Source organism: Anabrus simplex, chromosome 10, assembly GCF_040414725.1.
Source record: "Anabrus simplex isolate iqAnaSimp1 chromosome 10, ASM4041472v1, whole genome shotgun sequence".
Taxonomy (NCBI): domain Eukaryota; kingdom Metazoa; phylum Arthropoda; class Insecta; order Orthoptera; family Tettigoniidae; genus Anabrus; species Anabrus simplex.
The window spans coordinates 50,590,191-50,611,465 of NC_090274.1; the positions used below are offsets into that span (position 1 = coordinate 50,590,191).

The window sequence follows — 21,275 nt, forward strand, 5'->3', positions numbered from 1 at the left end:
ACACAGTTAGTGGACAAGATAAAAGTGTGTTTGAATGATGGTTAAATTTCTAGAAAATAAAACTATGATAATTAGAGTAGGTGAGGTGTAATTGTTTACAGGATGATCCTACAAGACAGTATTATTGGGCTCTTATGCTTTCTTATGAATATAAGTCATCCGAGTAATAATTTGGTATCATTTTAAGCTGTAAGAGTAGTACATTAAATGATTATGAGTGACTGAAAATTGACACTTACTATGTTGTGGAATGGACAACTGTTAATGGTATGATGATCAACGGGATAAAAATTCAGGTTGGAAGTTTCCTCTAAGTTTTAATTACTCTGTTGACGGCAAAAAATTACTCATGGGCATCATATAACAAACAGATTTGATTAAAAGTAATGTTCAATAGTTATCCAGAAAATAGGAGGTTATGAAAATAGATTGTGGCATGGACAAATGCATTGTCCTAATCAATGGACTGACGATCCTAACACAGTAGTAATGATGATGATAAAGGTTTCATAGCATAATTCTGGAAAACTTTGGAAAAACTGTCATCAAAATTAAGCATCCATATCACAAAATCTAGTCACCTAGGAGACAAAAAGATACAAAATCTTCACACATCTACATTACCAATAACCAGCCCTGAAGAGAGAAAAGTAGCAGTAAATCTCTTGGTGGAATGGATACTAGAACTGAGCACATTGATTTTCATCACGTACAGTGCTTGAACCAGATAGGACCTAAATGTCACCAGCAGTAATATTCACCAAACAAAACAAAAAATATATAGTTCATGTTCTCATATATACTGAGTGGTTCTCACACCAGCTCTCGGATTCAAGTGAAGGAAAATGTGAACTGCCCCAGGAAGTGAACCCAGAACCTCTAGGTAAGAGGAAGGCTCTCTACCCCTAGACCAAAGAAGATATTGAAAATAAGCAGTACAAAGTAACTATACTAAATTAGGGGTCACTGAGGAAACGCACACCTCACCCCTAGAGGAGTCATGAGTACTAGAGCACTGGGCATTTGTTAGAATGCCATACATGTAAAACCATCGGCCATTAGCATGCTGTGCAGAGAGGAGAGTTTTCTTTTGTTTTTGTTTTTTTGCTAGTTGCTTTACGTCACACCGACACAGATAGGTCTTATGGCGACAAAGGGACAGGGAAGGGCTGGGAGTGGGAAGGAAGCGGCCATGGCCTTAATTAAGGTACAGCCCCAGCATTTGCCTAGTGTGAAAATGGGAAACCATGGAAAACCATCTTCAGGGCTGCCGACAGTGGGGTTCGAACTTACTATCTCCCGAATACTGGATACCGGCCGCACTTAAGTGACTGCAATTATTGAGCTTGGTAGAGAGAAGAGAGTAGGAGGGGAAATAGTTGGATATCAACATACCTGCCATGTTCAAAAAGAGAAATCCAGAAGATACTAAAGCAGAGAAATTTTAACAACATGTGCGTGTGTCACAAAGTCTTGAGACATAATGAAAAAGGATGGCAAGAGGAAGATTACAAACAGTACTAATACAAGTCAAATACATGTTATGATCACCCATGAAATTAAATACTTACACAAAGTTACATCTTGATGAGTGCTCATCTGTTTTCACTTAACACTGGGAACAGTTCACACAGTACACAAACAGTGTTGGAACAACTAGGCTTGGCTTTTGGGATCATAAATGATGTTAAGTGAGTAGTTGATGCATACTGAACATTAACAAGCACCTCATCTCTAAGGAAACCAACTAGTGGATCACATTACTCTAATAGTCTCTGTAGGCATCTTCTTAATGATAGCCATCTTGTGCAAATATGTTTCAGTATCCTCTTTGCTTCCTTGTTGTGAAGCTCTTGGAATTTCTTAAGGCATTCCTTCCTCTTACAGGTCTTTTCTAAATAATAGAAGATGTCCACTAATAGTTCACCAATTTTAACAGGAAAACTGCTTGCACCTTTCTTAGCAGCCAAGTTAATCAAATGGCACGAACAACCCAGTATAAAGACAGATGACTGTACTTCCCTTAAAACAGCAATAACTCCACTCCTCTTTGCAATCATGACTGGAGCATTGTTGGAACAGAACGCTACACAATTCTGAATTAGTATTTTGTAACACACTGACTGTGAAATTATCTAATTACCGACTGTCCCATTGAATCACCCACCAAGGCCGGGACAGACAACACTGAGACAACTATCTTTTCCTGCTTTGCGATAAAACAGGTGACGACAACAAGGTAAAGCTCAGCATTACCGGTACTATTTTACTGCTTCCATCCATAGCTAAAGAAAATGGTTCACATTGCATGTAACCAACTTCACTTTTTGAATCCGTAACAATTTCTTTCAAAATCTGTGTGGTTTCCGTACGACCCTAGCCATATCTTTTTACAATTTTCCACCTGGAAACATTCTCTTAAACAGAGCACCAGCATGATCACAGCAGCTAATGGGATATTATGTTCAATTAAAAATTAAGTGAACAAGCATGCCACTCTTACTATATCGAGGTCGGAACCAGAAGAGGTAAAAAAACGAATTAATTTTCTGACTGTCATCCTTAAATTTCAAGTTCGAAAACAATACAGGTGTTCTTTAGTCCACCTATTCAATACTTTTATTTTCACTTATAGTGGTTACATAAAGAGACTATCAGTTAATTGGGCCATGTTTCACCCTCAATTCAGGGCATCTTCAGCCTAAAAACAATCTTCAAGGGTACATCTAATATTATATATGGAAGCTAAAAGTTTAGGTAGTTACTAAATTTCCATACATAAAAAATGTGGAAAAATATACATTATACAAACTATAACCTTGTCGGAGGTTATAATTTAATCATTGACAGTGTTTCCATTAACATGTTTGTATAATGTATCATTTTTCCACATTTTTCATGTACCGAATTTTAGTAACTAGCTAAACTTTTAGCATCCACATTTAATATTAGATGTACTCTTGAAGATTGTTTTTAGGCTGAAGATGCCCTGAATTGAGGGTGAAACATGTCCCATTTAACTTATAGTCTGTTTATGTAACCACTATAAGTGAAAATAAAGGTACTGAATAGGTGGATTAAAGAACACCTTTATTGTTTTTGAACTGTAAATTTTCAATATGGACCAAAAATGAGATTTATAACATGTAATAATCCTTAAATTTTGTATTGGAAATGTGTTTAACAGATTTAATGTGATTTACTAATTCTGTTCTTCCCCTGTGAGAAATGTTTGTATCACACGAGCACATGGAACAGAATGCTAAAGTTTCGCCTTTCCGTGATCATATAAGACAAGGAAATTCAGCAGATTATGCCTTCCTAAAAGATTGTTAATATCGTTTCTTAGTTGAACTCACTATGAGCATCACTAAAAATACAAAATCGCTTAAAAAATTCGTCACACAATTCCATGAGTTTCAGAACTACCCCCAATATTACTCACACCCACACACAAACAAAGCCTTTCAGCTGTTACGAAGCACCACACAGTTACTAAAGCTGTAATATATAAATTCACAGACTGCTACATTTCACTGATTTCTTTTCTTTAAAATTACAGTCTGCTACTTGATTGGGAACATCTCAGTGAACGAAGTAGCAGTTGAGGTCGAACAGATGACAAAAGCATGGTGATAATCGATAATTCATATTTACCGATCGAATATCAAACAATGCATCTCGTATTACCAGCTACTATCAAAAGTCAAACAAATCTGATTTGACTGCAGAAAGTGAAAACAAGCGCGGATATAAAAAATCCGTACAATAACGTCGTTCATCCGTACAACCGTAAAACACTCAAAATCCACACATTTTATGGAAAAACCAAAATACTCGGCAGGTATGCATCAATGTTTCAAAGTCAGCAACTACCCACAATTCCCAGTAACAATGAATGACCTCCAACACTGCCTCTGATGACTATCATAGCAATGTGTATTAGCCTAACTAGACTCATGGAAGATTATGAACAACTGCAAAATGACCTGGATAATGTTGCGAGATGGACCGCAGGCAATAGTATGGTGATAAATGGGATTGAATGTCAGGTTGTGAGTCTCACAAACAGAAAAAGGCTTCTCACTTTTAATTACTGTATTGATGGGGTGAATTTTCTTATAGGAATAATGAAATGAATGGCTTTTAGTGCCGGGAGTGTCCGAAAACAAGTTTGGCTCGCCAGATGCAGGTCTTTTAATTTGACTCCCGTAGGCGACCTGTGTGTCGTGATGAGGATGAAATGATGATGAAGACGACACATACACACAGCCCCCATGCCAGTGAAATTAACCAATTAAGGTTAAAATTCCCGACCCTGCCGGGAATCGGACCTGGGACCCCTGTGGCCAAAGGCCAGCACGCTAGCTATTTAGCCATGGAGCCGGACATGGGAATAATTGTAAGTATCTATGTATTAATATAAGGAAATTTCTCTCTTTTTTCTACAAGTTGCTTTATGTCACACTGTCACAGATAGGTCTTATGGTGACGATGGGACAGGAAAGTGCTAGGAGTGGGAAGGAAGTGGCCATGGACTTAATTAAGGTACAGTCCCAGCATTTGCCTGGTGTGAAAATGCGAAACCACGGAAAAAATCTATCTCCCGAATACTGGATACTGGCCGCACTTAAGCCACTGCAGCTATCGAGCTCGGTACAAGGAAATATCTTCATTGGGGTAATCACATAAATGGGATTGTAAATAAAGGATACACATCTCTGCACATGGTTATGAGGGTATTTAGGAGTTGTAGTAAGGATGTAAAGGAGAGGGCATATAAATCTCTGGTAAGACCCCAACTAGAGAATGGTTCCAGTATACGGGACCTTCACCAGAATCACTTGATTCAGGAACTGTAAAAAGTCCAAAGAAAAGCAGCTCAATTTGTTCATTGTGATTTCCAACAAAAGAGTAGCTTAAAAATTGTTGCAAACATTGGTCTGGGATGACTTGGAAGAAAGCAGACGAGCAGCCCGGCTAAGTGGTACGTTACTGGACATTATAAATTTTCCAGCTAACTCATTCCTGGTTGCCAGCATTTTCCCCCAGTGTGCTAAGTTGGGCTCATAAATTGGTAAAATACAGGGCAAATATTTAAAATTCTCTATGGGAATCATTATCTGTATCATAAGTGGTACGTTCCAAGCTGTCAGTGGGGAGATGGTGTGGAATGACATTAGTAGACGAGTAAGTTTGAGTGGTGACTATAAAAGTAGGAAAGATCACATTATGAAGATAAAGTTGGATTTCGGCCGTGAGCTTGCATCCGGGAGATTGTGGGTTCGAATCCCACTGTCGGCAGCCCTGAAGATGGTTTTCCGTGGTTTCCCATTTTCACACCAGGCAAATGCTGGGGCTGTACCTTAATTAAGGCCATGGCCGCTTCCTTCCAACTCCTAGGTCTTTCCTATCCCATCATCGCCATAAGACCTACCTGTGTCGGTGCGAAGTAAAGCCCGTAGCAAAAAAAAAAAAAAAAAAGTTGGATTTCAAGGGGCCAAATTGGGGCAAATATTCACTTACAGGAAAGGGAGTTAGGGATTGGAATAACTTACTAAGGGAGATGTTCAATAAATTTCCAATTACTTTGAAATCATTCAAGAAAAGGCTAGGAAAATCTGAGAGACTGCACTAAATGCAAGTCAGTAGTGATTGACTGATGCCTAGACATGTGCCATGCGATGAAAAGAAACCCTATAATAGTAATGACGTCTAATGGGGAGAGTTTACATTTCATATTTCTAAGTATTATTTGATGTGAACGACTCTATAAACTTCTTCTTCTTCATCCATTTCCTCTTCCAGATTCTCTTTGGTGCGGGAGGGTACCAGAAGGCCTGTAATAATACTGACTTCTAATGTGGAAAGTTCTCATTTCATATTTCCAAATATTATTTGATGTGAAAGACTTTATGAACTTGTTCTTCTTCCTCTCCTTCTACTTCATCCATTCTCTTTTCCAGATTCTCTTTGGGTAGGGTAGTGTACCAAAGCCCTCTACCTTACATGATATTTCCACCACTCCTCTCCTAGTACTGTAATGCTATCTACTCCTCTATTTGCAATACAGTCCACAACAGAGCTTCTCCATCTCATCTAGGCCATCCCCTAGGCCTCTTTGAGTCTCTGTATCCAATGAAAGTTCTCTTTGGTACTCTATATCCTGGCATTCTCATCAAGTGTCTAAACCATTTCAGTTTTGCTATATCAATCGCTTCTTAAAGTTTACACACTCCCGCACTTCTTATTTCTACATTTCGTATTCTATCTCTTCTTGTCTTTCCATGTATGTTCCTCAAGAACCTCGTTTCAGCTGCTTGTATCTTACTTTGGTTCCGCTTAGTCAACGTCCAGGCTGCTGAAGCATAGGTCAGTATAGGTTTAAAATAGGACGAGTATAAAATCTTCTTGCACTTCATTGGCACATCTTTGTTCCAAACAATGTCTCTCACACACTGGTAGAAACTTGCAGACTGCTGTATTCTTAAATCAATTTCTCCATCCAAATTTCAATCTTGTGACATCATGTTGCAAAATATTTTAAAATTTTCACTACTTCAAGAGGTTCATTTCCTATTTTTGTCACTTCCCTGGAATCTCTGTTATCTCTCATCATGATCAAAATTTTGCTTTTTGTGGCACTAATCAATGTTCCAAAATTTCTATCTCCTCATTCCATAAATCAACTTGTGTCTGTATGTCCTCTTCACTATCCCCCCAAACTACAATGTCATAAGCAAAGAATAGACATTACTTGCTTGTTCATCATCTTGTCCTGGGCATTATCTAGAATTCTATGAATGATGATAATGAAGTGTAAGGGAAACAATACACTCCCCTATCTTAAGCCTGTCTCAACTCTCAACAATTCAGTTTGACCTGCTTTGGTTCTAACACAGCTTTTTCAGTTTTGATACAACGCTATTACCTCTGCAATGTTTCATTCCCAATCTGTGCCTCTGTCAATGTTTTCCATAGCAAGTTCCTTGAGACACCGTTATATGCCTTTTCAATATCTAGAAACATCACTACCATGTGCTTTCCATATTCTCCATACCTTTCCAACATTTGAAGCAATGTAAAATATTGGGTCAAATATTGACCTGCCTCTTCTGAATCCATACTGGTGTTCTCCCAATTTTCCCTCTACTCTGTTTCTTATTTGTTTATCCAGGATTCTTTCAAGGATCTTAGCTGTATGAGGGATCAGTTTCACTCCTCTGTAATTTTCATATTGTTTCCTCTCTCCTTTCTTCAAAATTGGTATAATGGTCCTCTTTTGTCTACTCTTTTGGAACAGTCTTTTCTCTCCATATCACTTTGAAGAGTCTATACAACCACTGTAAACCAATTGCTCCCACTATTATCATTTCTATAGTGACCTCGTCAATTCCAGCTGTCTTGCCTTGTTTCATCATTTTAATGGCCCACTCAATCTCTGCCATGGACACCTTCTTTTCGTTATCTTCCATCTGCAGTAAATCTGGTTCTTCGATTTCTCCTTGAACCATGTAACTGATGACATGGTCTGGTAGTGATTGGGAGTTATTTCCATTTAAAAGAAAATGTGGGAAGGGCACCTGAGGTGGTATTACCATGTTCTGAGGGAAGGAGCCAATACCGTAGCTTAATGATGCCTATGACTTCACCGTTGTAGCCGTTTGCCATATAAATGTCACATGATTTTATTCACTTCTAATGTATGCTTTCTTCCTAAAGGTGAAAAGTGACGTTTGAGACTTAATGAAATAAAACCCTGCATTGAATCAACATTACTTTTAATGAAAATCATTTAATTTAAAATCAGAAAATTCACCACAGTATAAATAAAATATTGTACACAAGAGCCACTAAAGTGATAAGTTTATGTTACTCGTTTTGAAACTCTGTAAATATCTCACTGGTGATGTAAAAGATCACTTTCCGTGACTGTTACGTGAATAACTTTTACACAACATTTTTATGTTCAATTATTTGATACAGCTAATAATAACGCACAAATTTTCAGTTGTGGCTTGTAGGATTTGGACCCTGTCTCATCCAGCATAATGATACGGAGTAATAAAGCCTCTCCTTCACACTCATAGTGCACTGAACTTGTTTTCAGTTTTATGACATTCAACCAAGCAACTGTGCACGTTCGACTCAAAAAACAACTGGACTTCATACGTAGGGCTCATGAAACCACACATAGCACTTAATAATATATACAGCAAAGTCCAGGCAGGATCCACCACATACATTGCAACAAGCAAGAATGACTCACTTCTACCATACTCAGACATGCATTAACAAAGGAGGTATTCATTTTGAACATTTCCTTCATTAATCGAATGGTTATGCACAAGCCCATCGCACCTCTGTTGGTAATAACACTCCACTACTTGCAGCAGACTATAGTACAATACGTCTTTGATTAAAGGTGGACAAACATATGCTTGTGCCATAGTACTCATGTGACTCCTTATGAACTAGCTCATGCTGCACACAGTTGCTGATCAAGACCACTCTTGCTCTTCAGGTGGGTTGCTATATAGCCAAAGAAGCTTCTTTTCACCAAGTGGTGCCTATTGACCACGACGATGAATGTGGTATGGAAAAGCAGGAATAATATTATTTTCAAATCATTTCACTTAATATTACAACATTCTAGAAAACTAATGTGATGCTATTCTGTGGCAATAATAACGGTTGGGGGGCCGATGACCTAAATATTCAGCTCTTTAAACAACAAGCATCAATACCAGTTGGAGCTGCATAACAACATGGTCAGATGAGCAGAGAGCCAAACAATAGCTTCAGTAATTTACTGATGCTCACAATAAGGAAACTATAATAATAATAATAATAATAATAATAATAATAATAATAATAATAATAATAATAATAATAATAATAATGCATGTGCCCTACGGAGAGGCCTGGTACAGGTCATTTGAGACAACGCTGTACAGACAATCTGCGTGTCTGTGGGGATGGGGAGGTAAAAAATGAATTCTAACCATGAAGATGGCACAAACCCCAGTCCCTGAGCCAAAGGAATTAGCCAATAACATTTACAGTGGTTACCAGTAGCGTTGTGTCATATCCATTTCTGCATTCCCGTCAAATCACGTGGAAGCCATTGTGATCCAGTTTTTTTATGTCCAGGCACTTCTTCAGCATGTGAAGCACACTTGTAAGTACTAATCTGGTGTCTCAGGCGTAGAAGACATCTGAGAAGCTAAGAGCCTAGGATGATTACACACTTCTTGTCAGGAGTTAATTCAGTTCCTTTGCCCATTTTATGCAGCGGCTGCCAAACAACATACAGAAACTAAAGTAAACTGAAACCCACTGTTGAGCCATTTGCATCACAATAAAGGCAACATAGGTAAAATTTTACCATGTTGTGGCACAAAATAATATATAATCATTTAAATGTCAAACAACAATGAAATAATGAACTCAGAATTCAGATTTATCGAAACAAGTTAAAACATACAGCAGTGTCCAATTGAAGCAATAATTATTTCTAGTAGTGTACTTCGATATCCATATACAATGCACAGGCCATAGTCACTTGCTTCCCCCTCATAGGCTTTTCCTATCCAATTGTCACCATAAGACTCTCATGCCTACATAGGCATGGCCTGCTGAATAAACCTGGAAGGGCTGTTCAAATAGAGTACAAGTTCCTCAGCGATCTGCTCCAGTTGAATAAAAAATACAGGCAGTCTGAATTGCATCAAATGAGAATATGTGCATACCACAGCTGAGCAATATTATTATTATTATTATTATTATTATTATTATTATTATTATTATTATTAATGGGAAAAATATTCACCTGGATTTCATATTCCTCCTTTACTGTGCTCACATCAGCCTGATCAAAATTTTCATCAGCAAACACATTACATGGTTCAACCTTTATTTCAACTAACATATCATCAGCAGGTGGAAGCAGTGGATTTGGCACCTGAAAAAGTTTGGTGAATTTAATGATCAATATTATTTCCGCATTAAATTTTATACATCACATTTAAGTGTGTTACAGAAAAAATATAAACTTAGTTTTATTACAATATATATAAATCACAGACAATATCATATAATATACAAATTTACTTAAAGTCCCAATAAGTGTAGATGCACTATACAGAGGAATGAGCAGCTACCAAGACAATATTGTGCAAGTGTTTGCAACCAATGATTTATTACCAAAAATATTTAATTTTTAAGACCACATTTTACTTGGAATTAAATTTTGATAAAATAATTAGGAATCCTACAAAATAAAAGAGTGGAAGATAACTTGCTTCTTAGCGAAGATGTAAGGGAGGGTAAAGAGCTAGTTGCTTTACGTCGCACCGACACAGATAGGTCTTATGGCGACGATGGGACAGGAAAGGGCTAGGAGTGGGAAGGAAGCGGCCGTGGCCTTAATTAAGGTACAGTCCCAGCATTTGCCTGGTGTGAAAATGGGAAACCACGGAAAACCATTTTCAGGGCTGCCGACAGTGGGGTTCGAACCTACTATCTCCCGAATACTGGACACTGGCCGCACTTAAGCGACTGCAGCTATCGAGCTCGGTAGAGGGTAAAGAGAACTACAGTTCTGTGATTACATGATACAAGTGCAAGAAGACTCCAGTGAAGGTGTCTTTACTTACCACAATTGCTATAAACTGCAAGCAAATTTTTGTGTCATACTTCAACAATAAGGAAGGACTTACTTCCTCTGTTAATGAGATGTATGCAAGTAGACCACCAAGTCCAACAAACACATCAGTAACCTTCAAAGTATCATTTCATGGAAATTAAATCTCTTCAACAATTGATAAGATACTGCTAAAGAGTACCTTGGGTGAAGTGTACCTATAAAGCTCAGGATTATGGCTGACAGTAGATTTACATCATGTAAGAGCCAAACAGTCACATAAGAAAGTTCGAGAAATGTTCAGATGTCAGGTGAAGATCTGGACATTCATAATGGTTGGGTGTATGGCAACAGAAATCAGGAAGCTGATACTAACCTCCCAAAGTGGAAGGACAACTCCATCCACGGTAAGTGGTGGAAATGATCATGTTATGGTGTCATATCCCTGCATTTCTAGGAAGGACAGGTGAAAAAACCTGTCTCCAACTCCCAAAGCAATATTCCTAAGCACCACTCCTTCACAGGTAAGTTCTGTATATATTAGAGCAGAAATTGTTGGCCGCACACGAGGGCAAGTCAACACAATGCTAGCTGGAGTGTAATGTAACCGATACAATGCTGCTTGTGAAAATTCTGACCATAATACACTTGACGATCACCTTTTGAATGTTTTAATGAAAAAGTCTGTATCCAAAACCCTTAAAAGTAGAGAGTTCTTAAAAGCAGATCTGATGAAGGCAGCAGTCAATAATGTCAAATGAGTTGTACAAGTCCACAGTGTTGTACAAGTGGCCAGTCACTTGAGGACATGTGTGGGTGAATAATCTGAGTAACAGGATAATATGTGCACTCAGTGATGAATATGTAACATACAGGTAGTTGTTATTTTATACAGACTAGCTGCCTTTGTATGACAGACAGAACTTACCACATCGCTAGGTGGATTGTATATCAATATCCTGACGGATTCCTCTGATGGCTACATTACAGGTGATATTTTAGTTGATTCTGAGGATGTTGCAGAAGTCAATGAGTGTTTCATAATTTTTTGTTACTCTTTTGTCTTTATTAGTGCCAAAGTTATGACTCAAAGTCCTCTCTTACAATGAAGAAGATCACTGTACAGAATAATTTTGGAGAATATTAAAATATTTTAAATATGCTAATTTGTAATATAAATTCAGAATAAATGCAATATAATAATAATATCAATATGTACATATCATATGTCAAACTACAAAATGAAATTTAATGAACATTAATTTTAAATTAATTTAATGAAAATTAACTAAACAATACACACGCTAACCATCATTCACTCATCAAGATTCACACTGCTGGTTTATGCATCTAAGAGGTATTTTCTGTAGGAAGACTTGAATGACTCTAAAGAGTTGTTGCTATGGATGTTATTTGGAACAGAGTTCCATAATCTAGTTCCCATCACATTAAATGTGCGATTATAGGCAGCTGACCTGCTACAGGGAATGCCAAGGGTAGTAACAGAGCATGTATTATGCTGGTGAAAAGGGGAAAAGTATGTAAAGTTTGGTGACAGGTACTCGGGAGTTCTCTCAGCAGTCTGAACACTAACATAGCTACATGAAGATTTCAGTGTTCTTCAAATTTCAGGAGGGAAAGTTGCTTGTAATAACGTGTAACATGAGTGTCACAGCGTAAGGAAAACTTAAAACTGATGCAGGAATTTATAGTCTTTTTTACCTCTCTAATTTGTTCTCTTGTTGCATCTATAAATAGAGCACCACAGTAATAGAATATAGGGAGAACTAATGTTTTTATCAGCCTGACTTTCATATTAACAGTAAAACATTTTGGTGGTATTTCAGTAGATGGAGTGAGACATACGCTCTGCTACAGATACGAGTGTCATGTTAATTCTAATTTAGGTTTTCACTTATAACAACACCTAGATTAATTACTGAACTTATATGTGGAATTTTGGTACCATACAGAGTGAGTGAAGTGCTGTCTAATGTTCTTGTCATGTTTATAAATTTTGATTGTCCAACTATAATAGCTTTTGTCTTGGAGGAATTTATTAATATAGAGTTTTCATAAGCATATGATGATATATTTAATGAGTCAGCATTCATTCTGTCAGTTGCTACATGAATATCTCCCATTGTTGTGTGATAATATATTTGAAGGTTATCAGCATATATAAGATACAATATTTCAATCAAGATGCTATGCCATTTATGTAGAGAACTTTGGGATACTCCTGTGCGTTTCATTGCTTATTGAGAAGTCTTATTCTTTATAACCATTTGTTGACTACAGTTCGGTTTGTGAAGTAAGAGCTAAAGACTTATAAAGCAGTCTGGTTTAGATAAAAGGATTTTAATTTGGTGAGCAATAAGTCTATGTTTACCATGTCAAATGCACTACTAAAATAAAAAAGAGTAAATAATTTGAAGAACTGTTACACTCATTGTATATTTATTGCCATCCTTAACCATCAACAGAGCAGTGGTCAAGATTTGTCCCTTTTTTATGGTCCAACTGTAAAGGATCAAACAAGGAATATTAGTTATGAGACTCGGTTACTAACAATAGATTATCCATTCAGAGGGTTTGGATGGAGATGAAAGTATACACAATTTTCGATAGTCTGATAGGGAAACAGAAGGAGAAATTTTTGGTATGGGATTTATGATGGCACTTTCCATACCCTTGGATAGTTGCCGATGGATTATACATTTGAAGGGTTTGGAGAGAGATGAAAGTAAACACACACACTGTTTGACAGTTTGACAGGGAAAAGGATGGAGACATTTTTGGTACAGGATTTATGATAGCATCTTTTCATATCTTTGGATTTTTTCTACAACTGTGGCAGAAATTATACACAGCTCAAAAAAACTAGGGGAACAGGTTTTCTAATGTCTGCTATATGAACGTAAATTTGGTAGATGGGGTTCTAATGGTTGTACAGCATACCTTGAGACCATTGCTACTCAGGGAACATCTGTATGCGTAACCATGAATTAAACGGTGAGGTGACCCCCCATTGCGGTCATTTGAGCACAGTGTACGTAACAAGCAAATTCCATGAGACATCTTAATGAGGTTCAAGTCACAACGGCCGTCACTTTGATCCAGGAAGGATGGACTTTTAGTCGTGTTGCTGTGGATCTCAATGTCTCTTGTGGAATCCCTACAAGCCAGTTCACAAGGAGGGTTGGACAAGATCATGGACGCATGACAACCTCACAGAATGACCGATATCTAACCAGCTGTGTGTTACAGTGTCGTTCAGCAACTGCCAGAGAACTGCAACAAGACCTCAGGTGGGACAATGGAGTCAGACCAGAAAGTAAGGAATAAATTAAGAGAAGTGTCCTTACGACCCAGACGTCCTGTTTGGGTGCCCCATATAATGCAGCAACATCGCACAGCTCACTTTCTGTTTGCCCATACCCACGTCAACTGGCAACTTTGCCAAATGGAGACCTGTGTTGTTAACAGATGAGTCCAGATTTCCCCTGACACAGCGTGATGGACATCAACGTGTATAGAGATGCCATGGTGAGCAATACATGAAAATGTAGTCCAGGAAGCCGAACGATTTGGACAAGGTTCTGTGATGGTGTAGGGTGGCATCAGTATTGATGGCCGTATGGATCTTGCCGTTGTCCGTGGTAATCTTACCGCTGTGGGGTACATTGATCAGATACTGGTACAGCATGTGTTGGTTGCTACATACTGTGTTGGCCCTGAATTTGTACTCTTACACAACAATGCCAGGGCTCATGTAGCGCACATCACCAGAGCTGTCTTGTGAGAACTGGACATTCAAGAGATGGAATGATCAGCAGTGAGCAGCGAGTTCCGACTTAAATCCCATCAAGCATGTGTGGATAGGCTTAAGAGAAGTGTTCATGGGTGTCCTTTTCCACCACAGACTCTCCAAGACTTCGAACAGTCTCTTATTGAAGAATGGAACCTGATACTGCAACATGACCTCCGTCGACTTATATGGAGCATACCACGTAGTTGCCAAGCTGTAATAAATGCTCATGGAAGACATACACAATACTGAAGCTCTCGAACTGTGACAAAAATCCACCCTGGATGACTGTTATCACTTTGTATTGGACTATATTTGGACATTTCTATTTGTGTTCTGAAAATGAATGCAAATCCATCGATGTTATTTTGTATACCTCTACGGTAAAGAATAATTGTTTAGTTGGTAATATACCTGAGTGTGAGGTACTGTTTTGTGGAGCATGGCATATGTTCAAAGCATGTTCCCCAATTTTTTAAAATGTGTATATACATTGTTTAAAGTTTTCTTTGTTGACTTCTATGACCAGCTAGCACCATTCCATAATCATGTAGTTTTTGTTTTGTTGTCTGTCTAACAAGTACTACCAGAGGTGGAGATGCCGACATCTTCTTGGTGGACAAATATACCGGAATATTTCTAGCTCTTCAAGATGGATGAAAGCTGTTATGTCAAGCATTAAATAGAGTTCAGTCATATGTGCAGTGACAGAAGACATGAGAGAGGATTTCAGTCTTGTTGTGACAATATTATTATAGCTGATACCAAAAAGCACTTAAATATTTACATTCTATCACTGGCACTAAGCACATCTCCACAGTGTATCAGCAGTATTGAGTGTAGTCATTGGAGGATCTGCTTTCATTCCCAATATTGCTAGAAATTGCTAGACTGAAAATCTTACTATGAAAACCCATCTGAATTCATACCCAACCCCGTAGAGAAAGGTGTCAATGGTTGCACAAACAAGGCTTGAAATTAAAGATTAGGAGCTGGAATGTGGTTATGGTGCTATATCCATTCGAACATATCTCTAATTAAGAGTTAACTTACAAAATTAGTAGCCTCTTCTTGATCAGCCGGCAATTCAGACTCACACTTGATATCACTTGGCTCTTCCATGTTGTTTCAAAAACCTACAAAACAAAAATATCACCTTCAATGATTTAAACACTGAAAAATTAAACGATATTTTTAACAGCTTCTTTCAACTTTACAAAGTTCTTTGCCATGCTTTATTTTCTCCACAATTACACTTGATACAAAGAGGATGCCTCATTCCTAATAAAGTTCATCAATATGCACATGTTTGTTTCAACAGTCCTTAGCCCAAACGATTAACCACCAAATGTCATAGTGTATTTACATTCACATTACAGCCAATTCCTGACTGTCAGATGAGCATTAAGGATCTCTGTACTCGAGAGCACGATTGAGATTCATATGTAACATGTGCTTTGGCTGCATGCTAAGTGATGCATTGAAATGGGGCAGCCGAGGGATAAGAAATGAAGCACATTTGAAGATGTAACATATCCCTCAGAGATTCTTGACAAATTTTAAAACTATTCACATACCCAAATTTGCAACGTCCATAACGCAGTAAAATTTCCATTGAACATTCACAAAAGAAAAGGTTAGAAATCCAACATGATGCAGCACAGTTTATGTCGCATATAAACCCAGACAGTCCAGCGGCATTTTTACTCTCCGAGACTTAAGGGAGGTGCACACATAGTTCATCACATTCTGCGGAGCATGCACATGTTCGAACTAGCAGTCGCCTGTCTGAATCATTTTTTAACATGGTGAGATAGTTATTTTCGTACGTAAAAGTAATTTTAAGTACAAGTCTATTTGATGGGTATGCGATGATTTTAACCTGTGGTTTCATGCTAAAGTGTCACCTTCACAAGCTCAGATTCAAGTAACTGAAAATAAATTTGAAACTAATTGGCCCAGTGCTCAATAAAAAACCATATCTGCACAAAAACAGTTTTAACATTGTCAAAATATGGCTTCTGATAAAGATAGCTAAATAAAATTCAGGAAACTCAATCGTCAAAAATTACCAGTTAATTTGTGGTCACGCAAGTCCAGGAGGGCATATATAGCAAGTGGGAATGCAATTCTCCCCTAGTACGTTGGCACTGCTTCGTGCTTATCACAGATATAGCTGGCAGTGGTGTTGCTACCAGTGTACTAGCCAGCCAGTGTCTTGGGAAGGTATGTTATCCAACTGATGAGCCCACACTGCACTGGTGTGGAACACTGGTAATTTTTGATGATTAGAAGTCAACGCTGTGTGAAAATAGAACATCGTTGAATTTTGAAAACTTTAAAATTTATGTGAGCCTAATTTGATAATGTAATTCTACCTGATTGCCCATCAAAAAGTGCCATTTATTTTACTCTGTGCAGAGTAGATAGTCACCTTTGGATTAAGTATCATACACACATTATCATTAAAGAGTGTTATGCCTTTCAGCGTTTAGTCTGCAAGCCTCTGTGAATTTACTAAACATCGCCAAAATCCTCTATTTGCAACTAGTGATGTGGCGTCATTTAGTTCTATACCTCTTACCTTTAAGTCATTAGAAACCGAGTCTAACCATCGTCATCTTGGTCTACCCCTACTTCTCTTACCCTCCATACCAGAGTCCATTATTCTCCTAAGTAACCTATCCTCCTCCACCCACCTCACATGAACCCACCACCGAATCCAGTTTATGCTTACAGCTTCATCCATCGAGTTCATTCCTAACTTAGCCTTTATCTCTTCATTCTGAGTACCCCTTGCCCTTATTCCGACCTGTTTGTACCAGTAATCATTCTCGCTACTTTCATGTCTGTTACTTTTAACTTATTAATAAGATATCTTGAGTCCACCCAGCTTTTGCTCCCGTCAAGCAAAGTTGTTCTGAAAACAGAGCAATGTAAAGATAGTTTCGTCTGGGAACTGACTTCCTTCTTACTCCATACTGTTGATCGCAACTGTGAGCTCACTGCATGAGCTTTACTACACCCTGATTCAATCTCATTTACTATATTACCATCCTGGGAGAACACACAACCTAAATACCTGAAATTATCAACCTGTTCTAGCTTTGTATCACCAATCTGACATTCAATTCTGTTGAATTTCTTACCTACTGACATCAATTTGGTCTTCAAAGGGCTAATTTTTATACCATACTCACTGCACCTATTTTCAAGTTCCAAGATATTAAACTGCAGGCTTTCGGGACAATCTGCCATTAAGACCAAGTCGTCTGCATAGGCCAGACTGCTTACTACGTTTCCACCTAACTGAATCCCTCCCTGCCATTTTATACCTTTCAGCAGATGATCCATGTAAACTACAAACAGCAAAGGTGAAAGATTACAGCGTTGTCTAACCCCTGCAAGTACCCTGAAACAATATCTCATTCTTCCACCAATTCTCACTGAAGCCCAATTACCAACATAAATGCCTTTGATTGATTTTAATAATCTACCTTTAATTCCATAGTCCCCCAGTATGGCAAACATCTTTTTCCTCGGTAACCTATCGTATGCTTTCTCTAGATATACAAAACATAAATACAACTGCCTATTTTTCATAGCATTTTTCAATTATCTGGCGCATACTGAAAATCTGATCCTGACAGCCCCTCTGTGGTCTGAAACCACACTGGTTTTCATCCAACTTCCTCTCAACTACTGATTGCACCCTCCTTTCCAAGATGCCAGTGAATACTTTGCCTGGTACACTAATCAACGAGATACTTCGATAGTTGTTGCAATCCTTCCTGTTCCCTTCCTTATAGATAGGTGCAATTACTGCTTCTGTCCAATCTGAAGGCACCTTACCAACACTCCAATCTGATCTTACTACTCTATGAGGCCGTGTCATCCCTCCCTTCCCACTATACTTCACCATTTCATGTTTAAATTCATCTATTCTTGCTGCTTTATGACAATAGAGTTTATTTACCATCCTTTCCACTTCCTCAAGCATAATTTCACCAACACCAATTTCCTCCTCCCCATGAGCTTGGCTGTTTGCAACACCACCAGGAAGATTTCCTTTTACGTTGAGAGGATGTTCAAAATACTCCCTTCACCCCTCCAGTGATTCCCTAGGATCTATTACGAGTCCACCTGAATGACTCAAAACACTGTTCATTTCCATTTTCCCTCCCATCCGAATATTCGTTATTACTGTCGGGAAAGGTTTCCCTGCTGCTTGACCTAGCCATTCCAGGTTATTACAAAAATCTTCCCAAGAATTATTTTTGGATTCAACAACTATTTGTTTCGCTCTGTTTCTTTCATCTACATACAAATCCCTGTCTGCCTCTGCCCTTGTTTAGAGCCATTTCTGATAAGCCTTCTTTTTACGTTTACAAGCTGCTATCACTTCATCATTCCACCAAGATGTTCGCCTTTTCCCATCTTTACACACAGTTCTTCTTAGGCATTTTCTTGCTGTTTCTACTACAGCATCCCTATATGCCACCCATTCACTTTCTATATCCTGAACCTGCTTACGGTCTACTGTTCGAAACTTCTCAGTAATCATATCCATGTACTTCTGTCTAATTTCTTCATTCTGGAAATTTTCCACTCTTATTTGTTTGCAGACAGATTTCACTATCTCTACCCTAGGCCTAGAGATACTTAGTTCACCACAGATCATATAGTGGTCTGTATCATAAAAAAATCCCCGGAAAACTTGTACATTCCTAACAGATTTTCTGAATTCAAAGTTGGTTAAGGCATAGTCTATTATGGATCTGGTACTCCTAGCCTCCCATGTGTAGCAGTGAATAGCCTTATGCTTGAAGAATGTATTCATAACAGCTAAACCCATACTAGCACAGAAGTCCAGCAAATGCTTCCCATTCCTATTAGCTTCCATATCTTCCCCACATTTAACAATCACCCTTTCGTATTCTTCACTTCTATTTCCAACTCTCGCATTGAAATCGCCCATTAGCACTATTCTATCCTTGCTGCTGACCCTGACCACGATGTCACTTGATGCTTCATAAAACTTTTCAACTTCATCTGCATGTGCACCCTCACATGGTGAATACACTGATACAATTCTCGTCCTAATTCCTCCAACTGCCAAATCTAACCACATCATTTGCTCATTTACGTGCCTAACAGAAACTATGTTGTGTGCAATGGTATTCCTGATGAACAGCCCTACCCCATACTCTGCCCTTCCCTTTCTAACACCCGTCAAGTAGGTACACAATGGGTTTGTGATTAGTAGCAACAGGTGAGTCTATGGGTTTTCCAGTACCCATTTTTAGTACCACTGTAAGAAACACCACGGGTCTGGGTGTTGCCTGTGATTAGCACCACTATCAGCGACACTGCTGGTCTGTGATAAATACCTACTATGTGAGGAACACCACGGGAATACCGGCACCCATGAGTAGTACACCTAGGTGAGGAACAACATGGATTGGCATTGCGAATGAGTGGCGCCATTATGTGAGGAACACCATAGGTCTGCATTACCTGTGCGAAGTACAATACTTGTGGCTAGTACCATACTATGTGGAACATCATGAGTCTATGCTACTTTTGATTGGTATCGGTACCACAGCATGAGAAATACCATGGTTGTACTTTACTAGCAATAGGTACCGTTATGAGGGGCCGTCGACATGGATTTTGGACCCCATTAGACACAAGCATCCCTAATTCAGGATGTGCTTTAGAAGCAGTTCCTTGGTAAGTAATACTATTGTTTATGATAGTTCCTGGGCCGGATCCACTGATGGCTTTAAATTCATATGCATCAATTCATTTTTCCTCTTCACGTTTTTTTTAAATTTTGGTCAGTGGATTATTTTGAACTTTTGAACTGTCATTAAATTTCGTACCATTAGGAGCCGATGACGTAGATGTTATGCCCCTTTAAACAACAAGCACCATAATCATCATCATCAAACAGAGTTCTTCCAATTTAAACAAATTAGTATGGTACCGTTATCTCTGCATATACTGATATCCACGCAAAGTTCTCCATGTTCGACTAAGTCTCCTGGTTTCATCACAGTACGATAAAGTAGATTTTGGCAGACGGTTTACGACTTATTAGAAGTGAACATTTTAGGTGACTCACCCGGAATATCTGATACAGATTTGATCATCCTTTTCCAGGATCGCATGTACTTACTGTTTAGCTTTATAATATATTTCACCTTCGACGTGGAATTGCAGATTTTAGGACATAAGACTGATAAACTTAGGCGTAGCTTATCTGTCTTCACATATCGCACAGTTCATAAAAGATATCCCTTTATTTACACTTTCACTGCCGGTATTCAAAGGGCTACAAGTGATGTAACTCGAAACACCCACATAACGTTTCATATTTCCCTACAAGAACTGCTAATATAATACAGTCAACATGACTTCCAGACCAGGAATACAGTACATTCTCATTGCCGGGTTGAGCTGCTGAGACGGTAGAGCCGAGTTGGCAGGTTCGATCTTGGCTCAGTTCGGTGGTATTTGAAGGTGCTCAGATACATCAGCCCCGTGTCGATCGATTTACTGGCACGTGAAAGAACTCCTCCGGGACACAATTCCTGCACCCCACAATTATGAAAACAGTAAAATTCGTTAGTGGGACGTAAAATCAGTAACATTATTATTATTATTATTATTATTATTATTATTATTATTATTATTATTATTATTATTATTATTATTATTATTATTATTATTATTATTATTATATTCCGTAGGATGATAGCAGCTTATTCTGTGTTGACCAGTGATGAAAAACTGAATTAAATTATCATTTGGTCT

General features: G+C 38.3%; 1 protein-coding gene across 1 annotated transcript in view; it reads right to left on the reverse strand.

The window, feature by feature from the left end:
- Positions 1-20,858, reverse strand: part of LOC136881955 (zinc finger protein 32) — a 47,066-nt gene extending 26,208 nt beyond the window's left edge. Inside the window, exons 1-3 of the mRNA XM_067154425.2 lie at positions 20,638-20,858; positions 15,510-15,592; positions 9,833-9,964 (exon numbers count right to left, since the gene is read on the reverse strand). Of these exons, the coding sequence (XP_067010526.2) occupies positions 9,833-9,964; positions 15,510-15,578 (201 nt within the window). The 5' untranslated portion in view covers positions 15,579-15,592; positions 20,638-20,858. The remainder of the gene's footprint in view (positions 1-9,832; positions 9,965-15,509; positions 15,593-20,637) is intronic.
- Positions 20,859-21,275: the final 417 nt, after the last annotated feature.